The 22,652-nt window shown below is 30.7% G+C and overlaps 1 protein-coding gene across 7 annotated transcripts; it reads right to left on the reverse strand.

The window, feature by feature from the left end:
* Positions 1 to 4,753: 4,753 nt before the first annotated feature.
* LOC130673666 (proton channel OtopLc) lies at positions 4,754 to 22,406 on the reverse strand. Of its 7 annotated transcripts, none has more exons than XM_057478781.1 (8): positions 21,968 to 22,406; positions 15,148 to 15,386; positions 14,824 to 14,966; positions 8,489 to 8,828; positions 7,995 to 8,103; positions 7,743 to 7,903; positions 7,504 to 7,660; positions 4,754 to 7,443 (listed from the first exon to the last, which is right to left on the reverse strand). In XM_057478781.1, the coding sequence occupies exons 2-8, from the start codon at positions 15,355 to 15,357 to the stop codon at positions 5,846 to 5,848; spliced, it is 2,718 nt and encodes a 905-aa protein (XP_057334764.1). In that variant the 5' UTR covers positions 15,358 to 15,386; positions 21,968 to 22,406; the 3' UTR covers positions 4,754 to 5,845. The 7 variants fall into 7 exon arrangements, with proteins under 7 accessions (XP_057334764.1, XP_057334762.1, XP_057334763.1 ...); XM_057478779.1 differs by having other exon boundaries at positions 15,133 to 15,386; XM_057478780.1 differs by lacking the exon at positions 21,968 to 22,406 and adding an exon at positions 20,236 to 20,687 and having other exon boundaries at positions 15,133 to 15,386.
* Positions 22,407 to 22,652: the final 246 nt, after the last annotated feature.

A 22,652-nucleotide genomic window follows, 5' to 3' on the forward strand; every position in this document is an offset into this window, starting at 1 on the left:
TTTTAAAATTAGTAATTGCATTTTTTATAAATTTTCTTTTTTTAATTATTTGTTTTATTTATTTATAATTTTGAAATTTTCTGATGTCTGCTACATTCTTACTCATTTTCATTTCACTTAATTATTTTTAAAACACTTGATACACTTAATTATTTAAAACACTTGATACACTTAATTACTTGGAACACTTATATGAGAGTGAATGTAGCTGACGATTGGCAATTTTTTTAATTTTTGAATAAATAAATAAAGTTTAATCGGAATAAAAATTAAAAAATGAGAAATTTAAATATTAAAAAAATCAGTACCCGCATGATTTTCAATTTAATTATTTTAATTAATTGATTATTTAATTTAAAATACATAAATTGTCTCATACCTGCTACATTCACGATCATCACGACACAAAAATTTAAACTCGAATGCCAAGTTGGGGGGAGTGATACTAAAAGTAAGAATTGGGAGCAAAAGCAAAAGGTTAAATAGTTTTTTAAATAAGAATTTATGAAACACTGATCACTTTAGAGTCACAATTATTATTTCCGATCACTAATTACGTAATTGTGATTATTTAGGTCACTAAATTAAAGTATTTATCGAATGTTTAATAGAGAAATTGTTGGATAGTTTATCCGGACTTGTTACGGACGCGACAATGGAAGCGGTAATGCCGGACGCCAAGCGGGAGTGAATTATTTGAATGAATTCGACACTAGCGCCAGAGTTGAGTGGTGGCGCTAGTGTAGGATTCACTCGAGTAAATTCATTCCGACGATTCCGACGCAGCAACAGTGAGATCAGATAATTGTTGGTGACATTCTAGCAGAAGATCATTAAAATATCAGCTGCGTATATTTTAATGATCTTTATAAAAATCACAATAATAATTATCGTTGAGAAAAATTTATTTGTATTGAAAGTGACGTAGAATCAGTTAAAACCGAAGTGCAGTAGCAAGCAGATAAACGGTAAGCGTCTCCTATCACCTGCGCGCCATTTTCTCCCGCTCCGCTCACTGCGCAAGCCCTGGAAATGACGACGCCATTTTTTATTTTATTTGGAGACGCAACGGTCGTCAGACGCGTCTGTTGCTCGGTGGTCAATTATTACGTTTTTATTGTTTTTTTATTTAATTATTCGATCTTGATTAATTTATTTAATATTTCGTGTACATTTATTATTTATAATTTATATAAATTATCGAGTGACGTATTCAAAATGGCCGAAAAAACTTTTAGTGTTCGGTTTACTTTGAGCGGTATCTCGAAGCCGGGTGCATCGGGACAAATAAATTAATCCGCGGTAATAAAAAATTTTTGCATGAATATTCGAGCTTAAATTTATTTAAAATAAATCGCAAAGTGATGATTCGTGGAAGTTTTCGGGAGTGCGCGTCTTAAATGTCGTAATTTTCGGTAGTGTCGGTTTTGAATATAACTTTGGTGTCGGGAGTACAAAGAGTCGGTGATTTAAAAAAAAAAAGTTCGAAGTTTTTTTTTTAGTTGTGTTAATAAGTTTTTAAAGTCTGTGATATGAAGTGTTATTTATAATTGTATGTGTGTTGGATGATTCGGATAAAGTTTCGGGAGTGCGCGTCTAAAATCTCGTAATTTATAGTAGTGTTGGTTTTAGTCAGAGTTGGTAGTGAGTTTAAAAAATAATCAGTTTTAAAAAAAATTTTTTCTTTTTTTTTTTTTTTTCAGTTGTGATAACAAGTGTTGAAAGTTTGTGATATTTAATGTTAAGTGTAAGTATATGTACTGTGATGTGATGTGTTGTGTTGTGTCGTGATGTGTTGTGAGTGGTACCTGCATTGGAGATGATCGAGTTCCTGGATGATGCTCCAGGCCCGCAAGTCACCGAAGTAAAAAAATACTTAATTTTTAAGTCTGCTGTCAGCATTAAAAAAAAAAAAATTTTTTTTATTTGTATTTTATTTTTTATGTTTCAGGTCGACCTGGATATGCTCCGGTCTGGTGAGTCACTGAATACATAAATATATTTTTTTTAATTTGTACTTTTATTTTGAACTATTATTCGAAATTTTTTCATTGTTCTATTCTCGATCATGATATATAAGATCCGCGATGTTCTTAGTCCCAAAATCAGACCAGTCGGGAATATTAGAGAATTTTCTTGACTTTGGAGCTCAGAAAATAACTTTTAGATTTTTGAATAGACTGGAAAATAAATACATGAAGTATTTGTCTGTTTAATTGATCCAAGTATTTAAAATTGATAACTTATGGCCTAATTAGTCACCATGATTCCAGGACCTTGTAGATTCGATTTTCAACAAAATTGCTTAGAATAGTTAGATTTGTTCACTAAAAAGTTACCTGGTCATATTATCCTTAAAAAAGTGCTGGATCTTAGTCCTAGAATTTCAGATACCTATGGCCCAATTTGTTTCTACGAGTCCAGGTCCTTATTGTGGATTCGAGTTTCAACCAAATGCCCTATCGTTGGATTAGATTCGTACGATATACAGTTGCCTTTTTGAATTCATCAGAAATTTATTTTTTTTTAATTCTGAGCCTTTGTCCCAGAATTTAAAATTCCCCATGGTCTAATTAGTCTTCAATTGAGCTAGATCTGTTCAATTAATAGATTCATGATCGAATCATACTCCACTAGTATATTTTAACCAAACAAAAATAGTACTATAAATAATTCAGGTTCAAATAATTTAAATAACTAAATAAAATGATCCGGAAGTTAGTAGACAATTAACAATTTTGGATTTCTTTTTTCAAATCAATAACAAAAAAAAAAAAAAACTAAAAATATGCGCTTGTAGAAAATTAAAAAAGCTATAGGTACATTTATTTAAATATTTTCTTTTTTTTATAATTTAGCTTTTAAAAAATTTTAAAAATTATTGTGCGTCTGCTAACTTCAGTATCATTAAATGAAACATTTAAATAATTAGAGTCAGTAAATACATCTAGACAACTTTTATTAACCAATCAATGGCATTTAGCGTTACAGAAATTAACGCTAAAGCGACAATATCGTGGATGGTAAAATTAGGAAGAAAAAAGATGTACAATAAAACGCTATAACGACGTTTATTTATTTTACTTTTTTTTACTTTTCCATTTTTCATTTTTTTTTTTCCTTTTCTTTATTTCTTTTCACAATACCCTCTTATTTATTTATATTATATTATAATTAAATGATAAATTGTGATGAATATATGAAAATGAAATTGACGGGTGCTTATTTATTTTTCTACTCGACTTTTTAGATAACTTGCATTTTACTCGACAACATGGATAGATATATATATTAATGTTTCTTTTACATTTAACATTAGTTTCGTCAATCTTGGATTTTTTGTGTATCATAATAATTATTATTTTATATTAATGATGATAATTAAAATTACATCTTTTTTTTGTATGTATTCGTGAGTTTTGTTTTTATATATATTTATATATATATATGTAAATTTTTTTTTCAAATTGTCACTTGTGCGCGTGTATTTTAAAAATTGTTTCAATTACATTTGAAGACATCAAAAAATGTTTTACATCATACTTTTTTTTTTTAATTATTTATTTCTCTACTCGGTTAAATAACTTTGTTATTTTATTTTTTATAATATAATTATTATTATTAAATATTACAATTACTGAGAAAAACGAGCGTTTCAAAAAGTAATTTTAAAAATTAGTTAAATTAAAAAAAAATAATAACAATAATTAATCACTCGATTTTCTCATTTAAAAAAATTTATCACTTAGGCTTATAACTAGTAGATATTTAAACGGTTCAATTAAATGAAAATTTTTTTTGCCCAAGTCTAGAGACAGTCGGGAAATTTTTAAAAATAATTTCAATCACTCAGTCATTATTACATCTCACTTACAATATTTCATTTAAATTATTAATCATTCGCACACGATGGAGGGTAATTTATGGCAAGGGAGATAATGAGTATTTTTAAGGACTAGGTTTATTATGGAGGGTTATATTTATATAATTAGATATTTAAATTTTTATTAATAATTAATTTTTTTTTAAATGTTTTATTTAATTATATTTTAAAACAAATTTTGTCCGGTACTCAGTATCATTTTAGGAGTTGGTCCTGTTGGCAGTGCCTTGTTTAATAATTCTAGTGTTTAATAAATTTTATCGGTAATTAATTCATTAATTAATTAATGTATAATATCATAATAATAATTGTTTTACAATATGATTAAATAGACGGACTCAACCCCTTAAGTTCTTTATTATTTTTTTTTTCGTAATCATATGCGTTGGTCATGTCAAGGACCTAATCTACTAAATCTGTAACTTCACAAATTCGCTTAAATTCTCTTAAGCACAAATAATTAATGTGCAGAATATTGATGATTTCTTGCACAGATTTTTTATTTTATTTTTTTTTTTATATAAAAAAATAAATTTAAATTATAGCTAAATAATTATTACAGTAATGATAATAATTAAAATAAATTTAGTTAATTAAAATTTGTTTTTCTCACAGACACTCTGCGTTTGTTTATCAGTTCGAGATATTTACAAAGTACTTTAGAACATTTGATAAATTTAATCATCAATTTTTTTTTATACCTCAATAATTTTTAAAAAGTCGCGCCTTTATTATAAATTTATTTATAACGTTAATAGTTATATTTTTTTTTTAATGTAGTCTATTATTTATATCATTAACTAATTAATGGTAATGGTAATATCAGTGTGTAATTTGGGTCAATGTATTTTGAATATTATTATGTATTTATATTATATATATTCATATTTATATATATATTTATAGTAGTAATATCGTGACGAGTTGACAGAGCGTTTGAACAGTGTTACAATGAGAACGCGAAGCTAAGTACATATTTAATGTCGTTTGAATTTTTTTTTTCTTTAATGAATTTGCGAACACGTAGAACAATAACTAATTTATCTATACTTTTTATTCATTCATTTAATTATTTTATTTTATTACTTTTTCGATGACTCGATGATTAAATTTATGTTTGATAGCGACACGAGATAACTTTCATCTAATTTCAGATAGGAATGTATCTACTTAATCTCCATTTTTTTTTAAATCTATTATCTAATGATATCTATCATTATTTTCTTCTTTTTCTTTAGTTTATTTCGTAGTATGACCGATTTCATTACCGTCTCTTTCATCTAATCCATTTGAACCTCGCGTTGAAACTTAAAATATCTTTATTTCATGATATTTTTTTTTTGTTCTTTCCTTTAATTTTTTTATCCTTTTGTTAGAATTAACTTAAATAATTTTCCGATAAAGGAAAAAAATTACACACGCCAATTGTAAAATATATTCTTAGAATTATAAACAATTTTGTACTTTACAAATACGCAACAAACGTATTATTTTTTATTTATTTTTACTTTTTTTTTTACTTGCGTCAAGCATTTTAAAATTAATAAATTATGATCCCACTTTTATTTATTTTTTTCAATATTAAGTACTCGTTTTTTTTTTTTTTCTAATTACATTATACAAAAATAACAAACAAAAAACAAATAATTAAAATCTTTTATCCTAATTGTTGCATCGGATTTTTCGTTTTTATCATTTTCATAGGCAGGATGTTATGCCGTTGATTTTTTTTATTTTTCCACAATAAATCTCGATGCGTAATACAGGATGTGAAGGTATAAAAGTATAAAAATGCATCAGTGACAAATGGTTTGTTTGGCAAAAAAAAATGCTAATAATCGAGCTCCTTAAAAAAAAATCCGTGTCCTATTGGTACCAGAGGATTTTTTTTTTCATTTTCTCATCAAACGGAGCTCTGAAAATTTAATCGACACTTCAAATATTGATATCAATTATCAGATCTTACTCCAAACGTGCTTTGTAACTGGTTTTCCATATTTCGGCAAGCGTAACCGCGCTATGGAACCTGTGGAATATACAAAGTGGCATAGTGACCCTTTGTACAATAATCCACGCAAGAGAACCATAGAAATCAAGTTGCACTGGATTAGCAACGACTTTTTGTGTTTCAAATGTATAAATAACCCACATTGTTACATTACAAATAAGTAAAAATGTGACAACTTGGCGACCAGGTTTGCTACGATCATGTTCTGGTAAATGTACACGCCTACGTGATACATCTGCAATAAACAACATTTGCAATACAACTTGTACAATAGCCAATAAACCAGTAACCATTACCAATAAATTTGGTTCGTGTGTAAATGCCGCCAATGAACCAGCAATTACACTAAAAACAGCGTAAAGGAACAAACCGAATCCAGAAACACGCAGCAGAATATCATTTAGGTCACTTTGTTCTTCGGCTTTGAATTTCAGACTCTGTACACGAATGAAACCAATTATGATAGCTATGATTGAAAACGCCATTAGAACGCAGTGTGACACATCTGCCAGATAGATCGCGAGTAGTCCGAATGACGGGTGATGAATTAGAACAAAGAAAAGGATCAAACAGATCAAGGACCCAACCAGCAGGAAAAGCCCAACAAAAAGCCCCTTGCTGGCGCCCACGCAATCGACGCGACCGTGACCCGCATGTGCCAGGGCAACAGCACGACGTGAAAGCATCGCTTCAAGTCGACGCTCTAAATCGGCTTCCGCTTGATGCGGCCAACGTGGATGGCGCCCAATGTGCTTCCACATTACGTAAATAACTGCTGCTCCGATCAAACTGTATTCAATGATAAATGGAAACAGATATGGGGCAGCATCTTGGACAATGGTTCCCATTATATTAACTCGGCCGCATGCATTTTCATTCAAGGGTGCGCTTTGGTAGAATGCAAACGTTGGGCTCCAAACACTTGTTCCGTTGGTTTGATTAACGATGTCAAGTAACGGGGGAATTCCTTTGTTTGTTGAGGAAGCTGGGTCACCGAAATCCAACATCATTGATGCGTATGTTGTTAAGGGCGCTGATGTTGGTACAGGTGGCGCTATTGTTGATGTAGTGCTCGTTAGAGTTGGAGTTGTTATATTAGGTTTTATAGTACTTGTAAAGGCGTCTACTATTGTTGATAATGTGGGTCGAGCTGTTGAAGTTGTTGTTGATGTTGATGGGAATATTGTTGTGGTCGTAGTGGAAGGAGTTGTTGTTGATGTTGTCGGGGGGGTTGTTGATGTTGTGGTTGTTGTGGATGTAGATGTTGTTATACGTGGAGTTGTACTAGTACTTGGTGTAAATGTTGCTAAGGTCGATGTGGTGCCGTGAGTTATTGCACGTGCTACTGAACGTGCCGTTGAACGCGCGTAACGGTTTATTGATGACGGTGTTGTCCGGATTAATCGTCGGGTTGTTGCTGCAGTCGCGCCGAGTAATTTTGTTGCTAAGTTTGAAGTTGATGAGGATGGTGCGAGGCGAAGTTGTGCCATATCACGGGGCTCGTTGCCTAATATAACACCGGCGTGGTTTAGTGAATGTTGTCGGATGCTCTCTGGAATTTTATTAATTTATTGAGATTTATTTATTTTTTTTTTCAAGTCGATTGACTTACCAATGATTCCAAGATCGGGTTTGCTGTAACGCAAATTGATTTGGGTGATTTCTTTAAGGCTTTCGAAAACTAGGGTCTTTACCCAGACGCAGAGATTCGTTGCTACGACGTGCATCAGTCCAAAACGTGCGATTACTTTGAATCGGTGAATGTTTAGCTGTAATGAAAAATTATTTCAAGTTTTATTGGATGGCTAACTTGAGATATTTGACGATAGTGTAAAGAAAGGAATATTTTACCCGCGAGTTCATAAAGATGAAGTACATTTGCATGAATGTAAAGACCATTTGTAGCAATGGATTAACGCCATGGAGGATTTGGAAACATGGTGAAGTCGGTGGAATTTCGAAGAAAGCTCCGAATTCGAGTCCATTGTATACCATGGTACCGAGTCCGAATGCTAGAAATTTCAATATTTATCAAATTTTTCATGAGGAATTTTAAATTTAAATAGAAATAGCAAAAATTCTCAAGAGGTTTTAAAAAGTTACCAATTGCGCCGATTCTGAGGAAGAAACTTCCGTGACTGTGGTCATTTTGTGAAGTTTTACGTTTACGTGACACGCGAGTTGATACTCCAGCTTCTACATCACTAGCATCCTATTGTTTTAATTATTTCATTTTATTCATTTTACTATTAATATTTTCATTACTGATTAGAAAAAAATTTCTGATAAATTATTAAATTTTTTTTTTTATGACAAATGGAAATAAATTATTGGCAATGATTAATACAAGTTCCGCTTTAAAATCATAGCAAAGTAAAATAAACAAAAGCATTGAATACTCCCACTTTTGCTAAGTATTTATTTTAAGCTGGCACATGTCTCCCATAAAAGTTGCTTACATCATCAAATATAATTTGTTTAAAATTCTACAAAATCTGAGTCATGACAGTATGAGAAAATATTGGCTACTGGAAATGAGCTATTTAGCGTACAATAAATTATTAGTATTATTACCATTTTTATTAAAATTTATTTACCTGAAAATCTTTCTTATTCTTGGTATCTTTCTTATTATCCTTCTTGTTGTCTTTCTTGTCTTTTTTATTTTTCTTATCCTTTGGCTCCTTGGGAGGTTTGGGTGGTTTTGGAGGTGGAGGTGGGGTTTCCGCGCCCCTCGAGCAACAGGCGCTTTCTTGTAGCAGAAAGCAAAAGACGTAGAGCAAGAAAAGGATACTCATGCCGTACATATAAGCGAAGAAACCCTCAAAGTAATACAATGGTAACTTGTGGGTGACAACTTCACTTATTACATACGCCACGCATACCACCACCAGTAGCTTTGCGTAGATAAAGCTCATGATTATAAACAATGACGTTCTGAAAAATTAATTAATTTTTTTTTTTAATAAATATTCTCCATAATCATTTCGTATCAATAAATATGTACCTGAAGATCGGAACGTTTTTCACGCAAAGAAAATTAAAATAATTTATGTAATTTAAATCTAAAAGCGACTTAAGGGGTAATTGGGGGTGGCCTGCAAGTATCGACTGACGTGCGAAACATTTCAGGAATCTAGATCCCGTAGATTTTCAGTTTTCATTTCGTTTTTTTATTTTTGTTCCACGAAAAACGTTCCGATTTTCAAGTAGGGCAATAAATAAATTATTAATGCGTTTAATTTTTATGTGTTACAAATTAGTAAATTCAGGCCAATTGTCAATTTTTTTTTTAATTAAAATTTTTCAAATTAACTTCAATGAATTAAAATTTTATCGCTTCCTTAATTAATGAAATATAATTAATTTCGATGTTGAAATTTTTTCCACTGAAAATAGAATTTTTTTTTATAATTAAAAAAAAAAATCTTACCGTTTAGGCTCCATATTACGAATTCTACTATTTCTTAATGGCAAAATTTGAGTTGTACCATTACTACTATCATTTTCCACAAATGGCATAATTTCGGTTTCCATATTAAATTTTTTTTTCAATTCGTTATTTATTTTAATTCGATTCAAATGCAACTACAATATTGATAATTAATAATATTATTAATTAAAAATATTTAAATAACGCGTGGTCCGCGTCCTTCAACCTCCACACACCATTAAATCTAATGACTTTCTTATTTAATAAAAATATTAATTATTTATTATTAGCCAACAATCGAACAAGACGTGAACCGCATGGTTGCAAAGTATTAACTGACGCAGGTTTATATTATTTTATGATATATATGTAGAAAAAAAAGTTATAGAAAAAAAAAGTAATAATAAATTCTATTTTTGCATTTGCGATTTGAGTGTTTAGAAAAGCTACGACTGTTCGTAGACTGGCTTATATCCAGACTGAATGTTATTATTCTTCTCATAACTTTTCTTACAAACCACGTGTATTATATGTATTTATTAAACTCTCATACTTGTACTGATACTTGTACACATGTTTAATACTCAATAATTATGTCATGATATTTCCTGACTTGCTGATTGCAGAGGTTGTTATAACCTTGGAATCATTTTCTCTCGAACCTCTAAGTGGGTGTTTTAATCAATAGCAAACCTATTTTCATTTTTTTTTTTTTTTTTTTAATTAAATATTTTATATATTTATATTATTCAAAATCAATAAATTGACCGCTACCTTTCAAATAATTCAAATCAACCCGGTATTTTTTTTTATAATTTACATATTTGAGTTTCCAATTTAAAAATATATACTCAGATGACTTTTTTCTGCGCGATTATAATTATAATTCATTCGAAATCGATTGTAATTGCGACTTGTAATGATTTTTTAAATTTAAAAATTTTTTTTCCCGCGAAATTTTTATAGAAAACTCAGCAAAGTAAAAAAATCCTACACATCAAAAGTCGTATTTAAATTTTAGTCTCATAAAATAATAAATCACTCCATTATTCATTCGTTTTCAACTTTCTACATCTGAATTTTTAATATCAAATCAGTCTCTGGAGAAAAATTTTTTTTTAAACTAAAAAAATCAGTTTTTTCTTCCAAGCTCGCGGCCTTAGAAAAAAATTCATCAGATAAAAAATGATATTTATTATAAAATGAATAAAATTAATGAAATAAATATAAATATTAAAGCTTTTGAGTTGACTGATGCTCGATGACCTGTTATCCCTCTTTTTTTCCAGCCCCATTCGTAATTATTATGCGCAATAATTAATTAGAGCGTATTGCTTGCATAGAAATTTATATTCATATCAAACGAATTTTTTTACATTTTTCTACCAACGAGCTATCAAATTACACTAACAAATTTTTTTAGTTAAATTTTCCTCATTAAAACTTTGAATCAATTAATTAAAAAATATTCGATTAATTATCAATAAAAGTTTTTTACTAGTTTTCAATAAAACCCGCACAGTAAAATACCCAATAAAAATCCAATAACCAGAGTTAGAGTTATAAATCCAATAGCTGAATAAATGAAAATAAAAATCCAATAAACTGAAAATAAAAATCTAATAAAGTCTTTATTGGAATTAAATCGATCTTGACAGTATGAGTCCTAAAACAATGTGTAATTAAAAATAAATAAAACAAAATAAAAGTTAGTGAGCTCTTCTGTAAACAGTTAGAGACTCTCAACAAATTGAGAAGACGGCACTTGAGAGTGAATTAAACCTCGGGGTTAACGGGTCGTACTAATTGCTCCTGTCTAACTGAACCAATATAACTAGAGTGTAATGTCTCATGTCATCACAAGTTCCTTGGCTCAACTTTTAAGTACTCTGTTAAAAGAAGAATACACATCAGAGTAAAAAAACTAAATAGTGTCGCAGTGTAGTTGAGAAAATCGAGCAAGATCGTCAGTTGATGAGTCAGCGACTTTTTACTATGGCTCTAGCTCTAGTTTTAGTAGACTAGAGTCTACTCGAATTACATATTTTTTATCCTCTTGTCTGTGATATTATACACTACGTGATATTACGTAGTATGGAGAGTACGATGGCTTCATATACTCATATGAGTATGTAGTATGGTGTATGTTGTATGTAATCTAAGTGGTAACAGTAGTGCATGGCACAGACTCCGAACGGTCCAAGCCTTCGAGCTCCTGGTCGATATCATACCGCGAATACTCTACTCTACACAGAGTACTACCTACTTTCAACTCTCGCTCCAATCTCACTCTACTCCCCTCTACTGTCATTCTTTCTCTTCTACGTCGTTTTCTAGTAGTTCATATTGTTATCCGATTTATTGGATTTTATTTATTTATTTATATATTTACTAATGAACACTAAAAATTATTTTTTTTTTTAATTAAAACTTCTTTACAAATTTTTTTTATTGTTTTAAAATCCTTAGTGGGACTAATTAACACAGATTCTAAAATAAAAAAAAAAATTTTTAAACTATTTTTAGTAAACTAATTTTTAATAAGACTAATTAACAGAATTTATGAAATTTGTTTCATTTTTTATTTTTTATTTTATGTGAGCACTCGCTAGTGAATTTATTCCTATGGTGTGGCGGTTTGGGGTTAAATAATTTATAGATATATATATAGTTGTATTTATATTAATGAATATAATGATATCGCGATTGACACATGACGTTAAGAGAAACGCGAGACGACTGACTGTCGAATGGTGATGCATTCAAGTGTCATGTCTATTGCGTCTTGGGAGTGAAATTCGAGAACTTGTTTTTTTTTTTTATCCTATTACGGTTGACGATCTTAAAACAGGATTGATGGCAATGAATTTAACGGGTCACATATTAATTATTTATAAAATTACATTTTTAATTTTTTTGCAGTCCTCAAATATAAATTTACTGCCCAGCAAAATAAATTTTTAAATTATTAAAATTTAACCTACTAAAAGTATTTTATAATTCATTAAAAATTTAATACAAAAATATTTTAACTAGTAACGCAGTAGTTTTATTCATGTCTGAAATGAAAATTTCTCTTTTGTATCAAAAGCTCGAGACGGCTTTCATCTCCATCAGTATATACGCATACGTGAACAACCCTCGTCTGGAAATTTTTTTTTTTTTTGTTATCACGCATCCACACTTGCCGTGGCCATTGTAAACTCATGCGTCATATTCCCTCATTCCCTCATTATTAAAAAAAAAAAAAAAAAAAAAAAAAGTGTATGATACTTCTGGAGAAAAAAGCAACCAAAAAACGCTTACTGTTTAGCGGGTGTAGAACGGACATTTTTGAGTTCCATTTCTTTGTTCGCGGCGTTGTTCTTCTCAGCGTTATCTTGTGTCGCATTTGATGGTGGACCGGCCACCCCGCCACCTTGAGGATTAAGCGGTCGATTCGATGGCAAAGTTGCCGTATTGTCATTCACTGCCGCGGCTTCCACTTCAACCGTCGCCACTTTGCAATCACCACCGCCCACCATTTTCTTTTTTTTTTTTACACTAACACTCTATTACTTCTTATTATTATTAATATTATTACGATTATCTATTATTTATGATTTGTTGATCGTTAGTAATTTCCTACGGCCCCCCTACTCATTTGAAAGTATGCCGATAAGTAAAAATAATTATTGAATTATTTTTAATTAAATAAATTAAAAGATAATGATCGCGAGATTACAAAATAGCGGGAAATAGCCGAGTACGATTGTCAGTGGGCGTCAGCTCCATCCGCCATTTTGGTGAACCGAATTTTCGCGCAGACCCACCCCAATTATTAATAAAAAAAAAAATCTCGTTTACTTTATAGTATATACTTGTATTTATTTTTAGTATTTTTCTTCTTCGGTTAATTTTTAATTTAAACTTTAGACTCAAACTGTTGCTTCAGACAAAGGAACTTTAAAGTAGGTCAAAAGACTTGGATCTCAAGTGCAGGAAAATGTCTTAATATTCCTTTGTATTTTTGTTATGATAATTAAAAAAAAAATAACAAAATGCTGATGATTTAAAAATAATATTTAAATTTCCCGCCACTTGTTTTTAAAATAGAAGTATATGTAAAGTTATTTTTTTTTAAAGTAGACAATCGTACACGGCTATTGTTGTTCGTACCGTAAAAGACAAAGGGTAGACAAAATTGGAGCGAATTTAAAAGGGGGGTAAAATGGACGGGAAGTTAAAAAACACGAAAAAATGTAATTTAACAAATTGAAACGTTTGATAAATAAATAAAATAAAATAATGACATTTGAGACACAATTTTAAGTGGGATAAGCTGATCTAGAGGTGGAATCACGATCCACCGCCCTCAGCATCCCGGAGACTGAGGCTTCGCCTGGGTAGCCTCTTCCCGGGCAGCAGCTTCTTGCGCCCGCGCACCATTTCATCCCCTTTTCATCATCAAGTACAAATGTTGAGCAAGCGCGAGTATCATTTTTTTTTCCCGGCTTTTTAGATTTTTTTTTATGGTCCATGATTCGAAAATTTATCTTTGGATGAATCAAAGATTTACTATAGGGAATTTGGATTAGAGGTGAGGATTTGTAGTTTCAGTGCTAAGGGGCCGGTCATTGGGACATTTGAATTATTACAAGTGGAAATTCCTGGGGGATAGGATTGTACAGCGATGGCGGGAGATTGAACAGAGGACCAGAATCCAAAAGAGAGAGAGAGAGTAAGAGAGTGAGGACTCGACCCACTGACCCGCTCGATACCACACTAGAGGTCACTGACCTTACGCGAGAGTACTAAATTCTATCAAGCTACCCTCTTTTTCCACTTGATTCTAACTAAATCTCACGGGCGTTTCCGCTTAAATATTTAGATTTTAATTTTTAATTAACATTTAGATCTTTTATTTCCTGTCCAATTTTATTATTTTCCCTCCGTTTTCATTTAATGGGAATCTGCGTTGAGGCATCGGTTGATTATTAAATTAATAATTATATTAATGCGAATTGTATCTTACGCACGGGTATTGATTTTGGTACAGAGAGTAAAGTCGAGAAGAGAGAGCGCGAATTAACGCGGGTGCTGCCGCGATTCTGTAGCCAGAGAACTAAAAATTATCTTGGGATTTTTTTTAATTTATGAATGAGATTCACATTTTTTTTTTTTGCGTTTAATTGCCGTAATTACGCGTACGATAAAAATTTTTTATGAGGTACTTTTTACACTTGAGTAGTCGTACGTAATTGGATAAGTAGAATTGTCTAGGGTTCTCTTTTAAGGCCCGCAGCGCCTTAACTATTAACTTTACGCACTTGAGTGTCAGAACATTTTTTGTAGGAAATTTAATTTACTTCAAAAAAGATCTTTTTGAAATTTACATAAAAATTAACAGCTCTCAAGTTATGAGCTTTTGAAAATTAAATATTTCCTCGTTATACTCAAAACTTATTTTTTTTGTTGTTAAAAAAAAAACTTTGTTTACTTTTGGGATAATTAACTTACTTAGCATTCTTTGGTAAATTTCTCCTGCCATAACCAGAATGTGATGGGGTAAGACATAGCGGAGGATTCATCGAACCCTGAGGTACAAGAGGTTGTCTCGCATGGGCCGGAGACGTATGTGATCCATATCCATCTGAATTGAGCTGTAATAATCGAAATATCCAATTAGCATAGCCAAAGAATCACTAGGTAGCAATAAAAAAATATTTATGAATTAGTAAGCCAATGATTGATGGTTTAATAATAAAATAATTATAATTAGTAAGTAGTAAGTAATTGTGCAGCAGGAAGGAACGGTGCGATCATTACCTCGGGATCATTTACCTTGACGACGGTGCCAATCAAGGTGTCGGGTGGCATTTCGGGGGGGTCGGGGATCACTCCAGGATTCGTTTGTGCCGGGTACTCTGTATGGAGATTAGCCTCCTTTACCGGAGTACCACCATCCAGTCGTTCCATGTCTAGGCTATCGGTTGGGGTCGGCTGCGAGAGCAGACGCTCCTTCATCTCGTGCAGGTAAGGACACCGTTGCATCTCCTTTGGATCAATAGGTCTCCGTTTATCTGCAATTTATAATTTTTTTGAAATAATTAATCATTACAAAAAAAAAAAAAATAATAATAAATTTATTATTTTTTAATTTTTATGAAAAGTAAAATTTTTTTTAACATCATATTAAATTGATGGTATTCTTTTATATATAATATAAAGCGACGTAAGATGTCATATGTTTGTATTCAATGAAGATTACCCACGTTCTTAAATCAACTTGAGTCTGGCTCAAGATAACTTTAGATCAATTTATGACACTAGACACTCAATATGTCAAGATGTATATAAATATATAGATATACACATGAACTTTCATCCACTTGATACATATATATTAATACGATGTCTAGTCCACTTGACATATATGTGTATCAAAAGCTGGGGTATATGTATGTATAATAATATATAATATGGAGTTAGGTATTAATATGCAAATAATGAACTAAATTAATACATTAGGTAGAGATATTTGACCGGCGTCGCGATATTAACTGGACACGACGACGTCGACACCTCGGAGCATCCCTTCTATTCTAACCGCCTTTGCCTCTAGTTACTGTTGCCTGTCGCAGTATATTTAGCTCATCCATGCCATTCAAGCCTTAACCCATTTACACATGTATCACATATGTACTCTAGTAAACGCGACATAAACATATTTATGTGAATTTATGTCATGCGTTAAATATAATAATATCGTAAATAAATTGATATCAATCATTCTGACGGTTTATAGAATTAACAACCTAATAATTCAATGACAATAATAATGATATTAAAAATAATAATAATGGTTTGATAGGATGACGGTTGGTTTCAAATCTTTTCAATAAAAATTTTAATTTTTTCTATTAGGCAGTAATTGATAATTAAATATTTTTTTTTTGTAATAATTAGATGATTAATTATTTGATGGGATTTTAATTTTGAATTTTTGCATTAAAAAAATTCGTAACAAAACGTTCATAAAATTTTCAATTGAAGTAAGGGCATTCTCCGACATAGCCCCCCAAATATTCAATGACCTTGAACTGTCAAAACAGTATTAAAATTTTATTAATTCAGTTTAAAAAAATTGAAGCATTAATTGAAAAAAGGAAAACGCAGTTATAATTTCGAAAAAATTTCGATTTTTTAAAAAATTACTCACAGTTAAAATCAATAAGAAGTAAAAATAAATTTTAGCCTAAAAAATTTGATACTCCCAATTATAATATTGACATGAAGATTTTACTGAAATTAATTTAATAAATTTTGTTTAACTCCCAATTGATATCAACTGTAAATAATTTTTTTTTAAATCTATATCTCGGCGAAATTGTAACTGCGATGTCCTTTTTTCAATTAATGCTTAAACTTTTTTTAAATTAATTATCAAAATTTTAATACGGTCATTACAATTGAAAGTCATCGAATATTTTTAAAAAGTGGGGGGGGGGGCACTGTTTGAGAATGGCCTTAAGAAATTTATTATTAGTTTATTGTGTACTTACAATTGCATATTGACTATAATTAGATCGAACTCATTGTATTAAATTTACTCGATATTATTTCACGTATGAAAAATTTTTGGTTAAATCAATTTTTGTTTTTCGTACTGTCAATTATTTTAAACTTTAGCCATTTTTTAATTGAAATTTCAATTTACTCAATAATTGCTAAAAGTATTTAATCACTTTTGAAGCAATTAACAAAAAAAAATTTTTTTACTTCACTTTACTCCTCCTTTTTTAAAAATATGTCAAATTTTCTGATTGTGTCTGGTTACGAAAAAATTTTTCTATTTTAAAATCGAGATAAATTTCGACAGCAAGTATTTCAGTACTTTAATTTCTACACTGAAAAAAATAATCGCTAGCTGCTAGCGATTTTTTTCGCTAGCAGCTAGCGATTTTTAATCGATAGCTGCAAGCGATTATTTCGCTAGCGGCTAGCGATTTTTTCTTTAGCAGCTAGCGATTTTTAATCGTTAGCTGCAAGCGATTATTTCGCTAGCGGCTAGCGATTTTTTCTTTAGCAGCTAGCGATTAAAAATCGCTTGCTGCAAGCGATTATTTCGCTAGCTGCTAGCGATTTTTTCGCTAAGCGATTAAAAATCGCTTGCTGGAAGCGATTTTTTCGCTAGCTGGAAGCGATTTTTTCTTTAGCAGGGAGCGATTAAAAATACTGTTTTTATCATTAAAATATATATATATATATGAATATATGTATATATATATATATATATATATATATATATATATATATATATATAAATATATATATATAAATATATATATATAAATATATATATATAAATATATATATATATATATATATATTTATATATATACATATATATATATATATATATATATATATATAAATATATATATATAAATATATATATATAAATATATATATATAAATATATATATATATATATATATATATTTATATATATACATATATATATATATATATATATATATATATATATATATATATATATATATATATATATATATATATATATATATATATATATATATATATATTTATATATATATATATATTTATATATATATTTATATATATATATATATATATATATGAATATATAAATATATATTTATATATGAATATGTATATTTATAAATTTATTTAACTGATAAAAATAGTATTTTTAATTGCTCCCTGCTAAAGAAAAAATCGCTTCCAGCTAGCGAAAAAATCGCTTCCAGCTAGCGAAAAAATCGCTTCCAGCTAGCGAAAAAATCGCTTCCAGCAAGCGATTTTTAATCGCTCCCTGCTAAAGAAAAAATCGCTTCCAGCTAGCGAAAAAATCGCTTCCAGCAAGCGATTTTTAATCGCTACCTGCTAGCGAAAAAATCGCTAGCAGCTAGCGAAATAATCGCTTGCAGCAAGCGATTTTTAATCGCTAGCTGCTAAAGAAAAAATCGCTAGCCGCTAGCGAAATAATCGCTTGCAGCTAACGATTAAAAATCGCTAGCTGCTAAAGAAAAAATCGCTAGCCGCTAGCGAAATAATCGCTTGCAGCTAACGATTAAAAATCGCTAGCTGCTAACGAAAAAAATCGCTAGCAGCTAGCGATTATTTTTTTCAGTGTATATATAAAAATTTGAATTGACTTGATTTTTATGTAATATCGATTAAATCAATCACAATTATATTTAATATAATGAACAATAATTCCATTTATAACCGCGATTTGAAACAAATATTAAACTGTAAATAAAGCAATACAATGACGTAATTATTGAGTCAAATTTAGCATTCGTGTCTGATAAATTTAAAATCAGAAGAATGTGCACTTTCAGAACTTTCGAATAAAATATGATACATAAATCTTGGATCTGTATATCCACATAAATATAAAATAACAACAAACATATTAATAAAATAAAAATTAAATTTATTACTTTAATTACAAATTAAAATCCTGCAAAAGGTCTTAATTATAAAAAGAAAAAAAAAACATTAAATAAATTAATTAACGAAATCTGAGAGAAAAAATAATTTATTCATTTCCAGAGATGAATCCTCATTTAAAATTTACTAAAAATCTCAATTCAGGCTGAGCAAAAGAACTAGGACAAGTGATCGATGTAAAGCGACTGCCGCTTGAGTGGATCCTTAGAAAAAAAAAAAAAAAAAAAAAAAGTAATACTGATGATTCTTGACTTAAAAACTCAACTCTGATATTTAACATGTACTCCAAACAAAAGAATTTATAATACCTGACGTCTAATACACTCACTCGGTTTTAGGTTTCACTCGTCTTAATTAAAAAACATAAAACAAAAAATGATATATCATGTCAGCAATTAATCGATAGTTTGAATAATAATTAAAAGTCTTCTGTACAAAAACGACACCAACTCGTCACACCCATAATTTTAAGTTAATGAATAGAAAGAAAAGTTACTAAAAGGTATTGTCGTACGTTTATTTAAAGACTGAATAATTCCTTGACAACACCGGCAAGGGTCGAGGTTGGGTTAGGTCGTTCCTCTGGTGGTGGTTATTCCGGGTCGGGTGTCGGCAAGCAACACGTTCATACGCTTAGATTTTTATTTTATCTTCACATACACATACACATTTATATGTATTTGTATTTGTATTTGTATATGTATTTGAATTCAATAGGTATAATGTGTTAAGATGATGAAAAGGTATGTAGATGAATCGTGTACATAGTTTGTTATATTACATGTGTAAAAGCTACAGGACGCGTATGAAAACAGAGCTTGCGAGTGTAGCGCCACGCGGCGTCACAACAAACGGAACCGGAAACGTGGCGGCGCTTTTCCTCTTCTGCATTTACTACCCGGTATACAGGGTAGTTTCTGCTCTCTACTCTCTACTATTCTCGTACATGTATGATGTATGTGCATGTATGTACGTATATATGGATATATCTATGTATATGTTTTAATGTTATGTAGTATTAGGTCTTTCATCCCTGTATATAAAATTAAATCGATGAGTTAGCTCGGTCGGAGACCTCGAAAACTCTACAGCCGACAAAATAAATACTCGCCAGACTGCGTGGCGACCACCTGTGACTTTTAAATATTACCGGCATTTTATGGTTTATTTTGAGATGTTTATTTACTAGTTTTTTTATTTTATCTATGAAAATAAAAATAAAAATAAAATAATTTTTTTTTCCAATAAATATTGATAATTAAAATTTCTTATACTGATTTAAAATTCATTATAAAAAAAAAAAAATTCGTATTATTTTGAATTATTAATTGACTTAAATATTCTATGAATTATTAATTATCGATAATGAATATTTGATTATTTGGAATTATTAAATTAAATTAATTTTTTTTTTAATAAAAAACTTACCATGGTTATTAAAATTTACTCTTGATGTTCAAATTAGCAACGATAATTTAAAGACAGCGGATTAATCGCGTGAATTGTAAAAATTAACCGCGTATAAAAGTGTAGCGCGTCTACAAGCTCAAAACATAATCGACGCTTTGTGCGATCGAGACAAGATCGCGTGACTAGATATATATATCTTGTCTATCTTTATCTGATTCTCGTACTATACTATTTCCCTTTTATATTATTACACATTCTTATTTAACTCCCGCCATAAACATTACCAACCCACGGACTTTATATAAACATTTAAATATTTAAAAGCATTGGCTTGGAAAATGATCTTACTGATAACCGGTCGTCAACCGTATCCATTACATTTCGCGCTAACCACCGACCACTAAATAGATGTTTACTTATTGCAAAGACCGATAATGTAAATAATAGTGCAAAGAGATGAATCGTTAACTACAAAAGCACAGCGCGTTTTTTTGAGTAATAATTTTGACGCGAAAAGCCAACGAATGACGCCGAACTACCTTCTGAGAATGGCTATAGACTGTCAGATATCCCCTCTTTTTCAGTCACCAGTTAGCGTCGGTTTTCATCCCCTCTGGTCAAAATCCACCCTCTATAAAGGTACAGAGAGAGAGCAATACAAGGAGTCCCCTCTCGATTGCACGTCTGATGGATTCAATGCCATGGGCTTTGGCAAGGTTGCCCAAAATTTTTTTTGCATTTATTATTTTTATTTTTTACTGACAAAGTCATACACTGTTGTGGTTTAATCCTTTGTAGTTACGTCGACGTCGTCGTCAGAGCTCTCTTAATATATACATGTATGTATGAACCACACAAAACTCTTAAGCTATTGTTGTATATATATATATAAATGTACAAAGATATCGAGAGGCATTTTTATGTGCATTCAAGAATATTTTACTCCACAACCCAGACGGATGTTAATCAAGACTGAAAGCTTTCTATGCCTTTGTCTGGTTTGTTGTATAAAATATTAAAAATCAAAAATCTTTATTGATAGTTATATATTGATAGGAATTTTGAAAAGAGATAAAAGAAGAAAATAGGGTAGATAATCGATAATCGATTAAATATGAGATAATTTTTTAATCGGTTTTATATATAGATAAGGGAACAAAGAGACGAGTTAGGCTGGAAATCGATCGGCCGCGTGGTAAATTCGCGTACAAGCTTTCTGCAGCTCTGTATGTGTACTTGAAGTTAAGGGCTTGCGAGGGGCTGGAGGGGGAGGTTGTTAGGGAAGAGGGGTCGTAGGGAGTGTAGACGCGTGGGGTTGCACGCGTCGCTAGAGAATTGCCGAGGGTGACCGCGAGCCAAGCCAGGATTCTTTTTAAAATTGGCAGCGCGTCCTGGTACATAACCCCTTTTTCATTATATATTTTTTTTTGTTTCTCGCTTGATTGTATACATACATAAGCTTTTGTTTTATCGAGATAATTATACGTATTTAATAGTACGAGTTAGTGTTGAGTACCAGTTTTTGTCTTAAATAAAACTCTTGGAAAAAAAATTCTTTTCATAAAAAAAAAGTGAAAATTTGATTAATTATTTTTGAAATTTTTTTCCTTGTATGAAAAATCAATTTACAATTTTTTAAATTAATTTATGTCTAAAAAATTATTTCGAACATACAAAAAAAATGATTTAACGCTAAAAAAAAATCATAATTTACTTGATTATTAATTAATAGATTAATTATTAAACTTACCCAGTCGCTAGACTTTATTAATCGAGCCGATATGACAGCGAACGATTGTGGGTTTGGTGTCCGCCATCGGCTCTTGTTGAACCTCGTGTTCTCACGGTTGGCTTCACTCCTCAATCAGGATACAGTACACAGTCCTATTTGTGTGGTTCCTCTTAAACAATGCGCGTGCTCCTGCGTTCACCCACTTCCGCACTCTTTGTCTTGTTCAAAATGCGTGTGGAACCTCTTCTCAATTTCTCTATTCTCTCAACTTCTCTTCAGCTTCAGCTTCAGTTTCAGTTTATCTCAGTCGTTATTATTCCTCTTCCTCTTCTTCTTCTTCTATTTCTTCCTCTGCTTCAGCAACTTGACGTTAGTTTTTGTTGTATTGTATTCTGGTTAAAATTACTTAACTGGAGAACGGACCACACTATACTCGTACGGCGTGCGTGGCCCCAGTGAAGGAGCCGCCGATGTAAACAAGATTTTACGGGCATGCGCATCCAATATCTCAACTGATATATATATCCCTGAGCTCGGAATAGCTCGGTCAAAAGTCCAACCCCGTGTCACAGGGTTCGCTACCTTCTATATCCATATATATACATATATATATTTTTACATATATATACATACATACATATATAAAGTTAGTATCACCCTGATTCACTCCCTCTCGATCTTCAATGTATCCTCGTTTTTACTT

The sequence above is a fragment of the Microplitis mediator genome, chromosome 8 (assembly GCF_029852145.1).
Source record: "Microplitis mediator isolate UGA2020A chromosome 8, iyMicMedi2.1, whole genome shotgun sequence".
In the NCBI taxonomy this organism is placed as follows: domain Eukaryota; kingdom Metazoa; phylum Arthropoda; class Insecta; order Hymenoptera; family Braconidae; genus Microplitis; species Microplitis mediator.

Coding starts and splice junctions, on each gene's coding strand:
- LOC130673666 (XM_057478779.1), bottom strand. CDS start 15,357: ATGCAACGGTGTCCTTACCTGCACGAGATGAAGGAGCGTCTGCTCTCG. Junction 8,104..8,488: donor AGAATAAGAAAGATTTTCAG/GTAAATAAATTT, acceptor TTAAAACAATAG/GATGCTAGTGATGTAGAAGC. Junction 7,444..7,503: donor ACCCGATCTTGGAATCATTG/GTAAGTCAATCG, acceptor ATAAAATTCCAG/AGAGCATCCGACAACATTCA.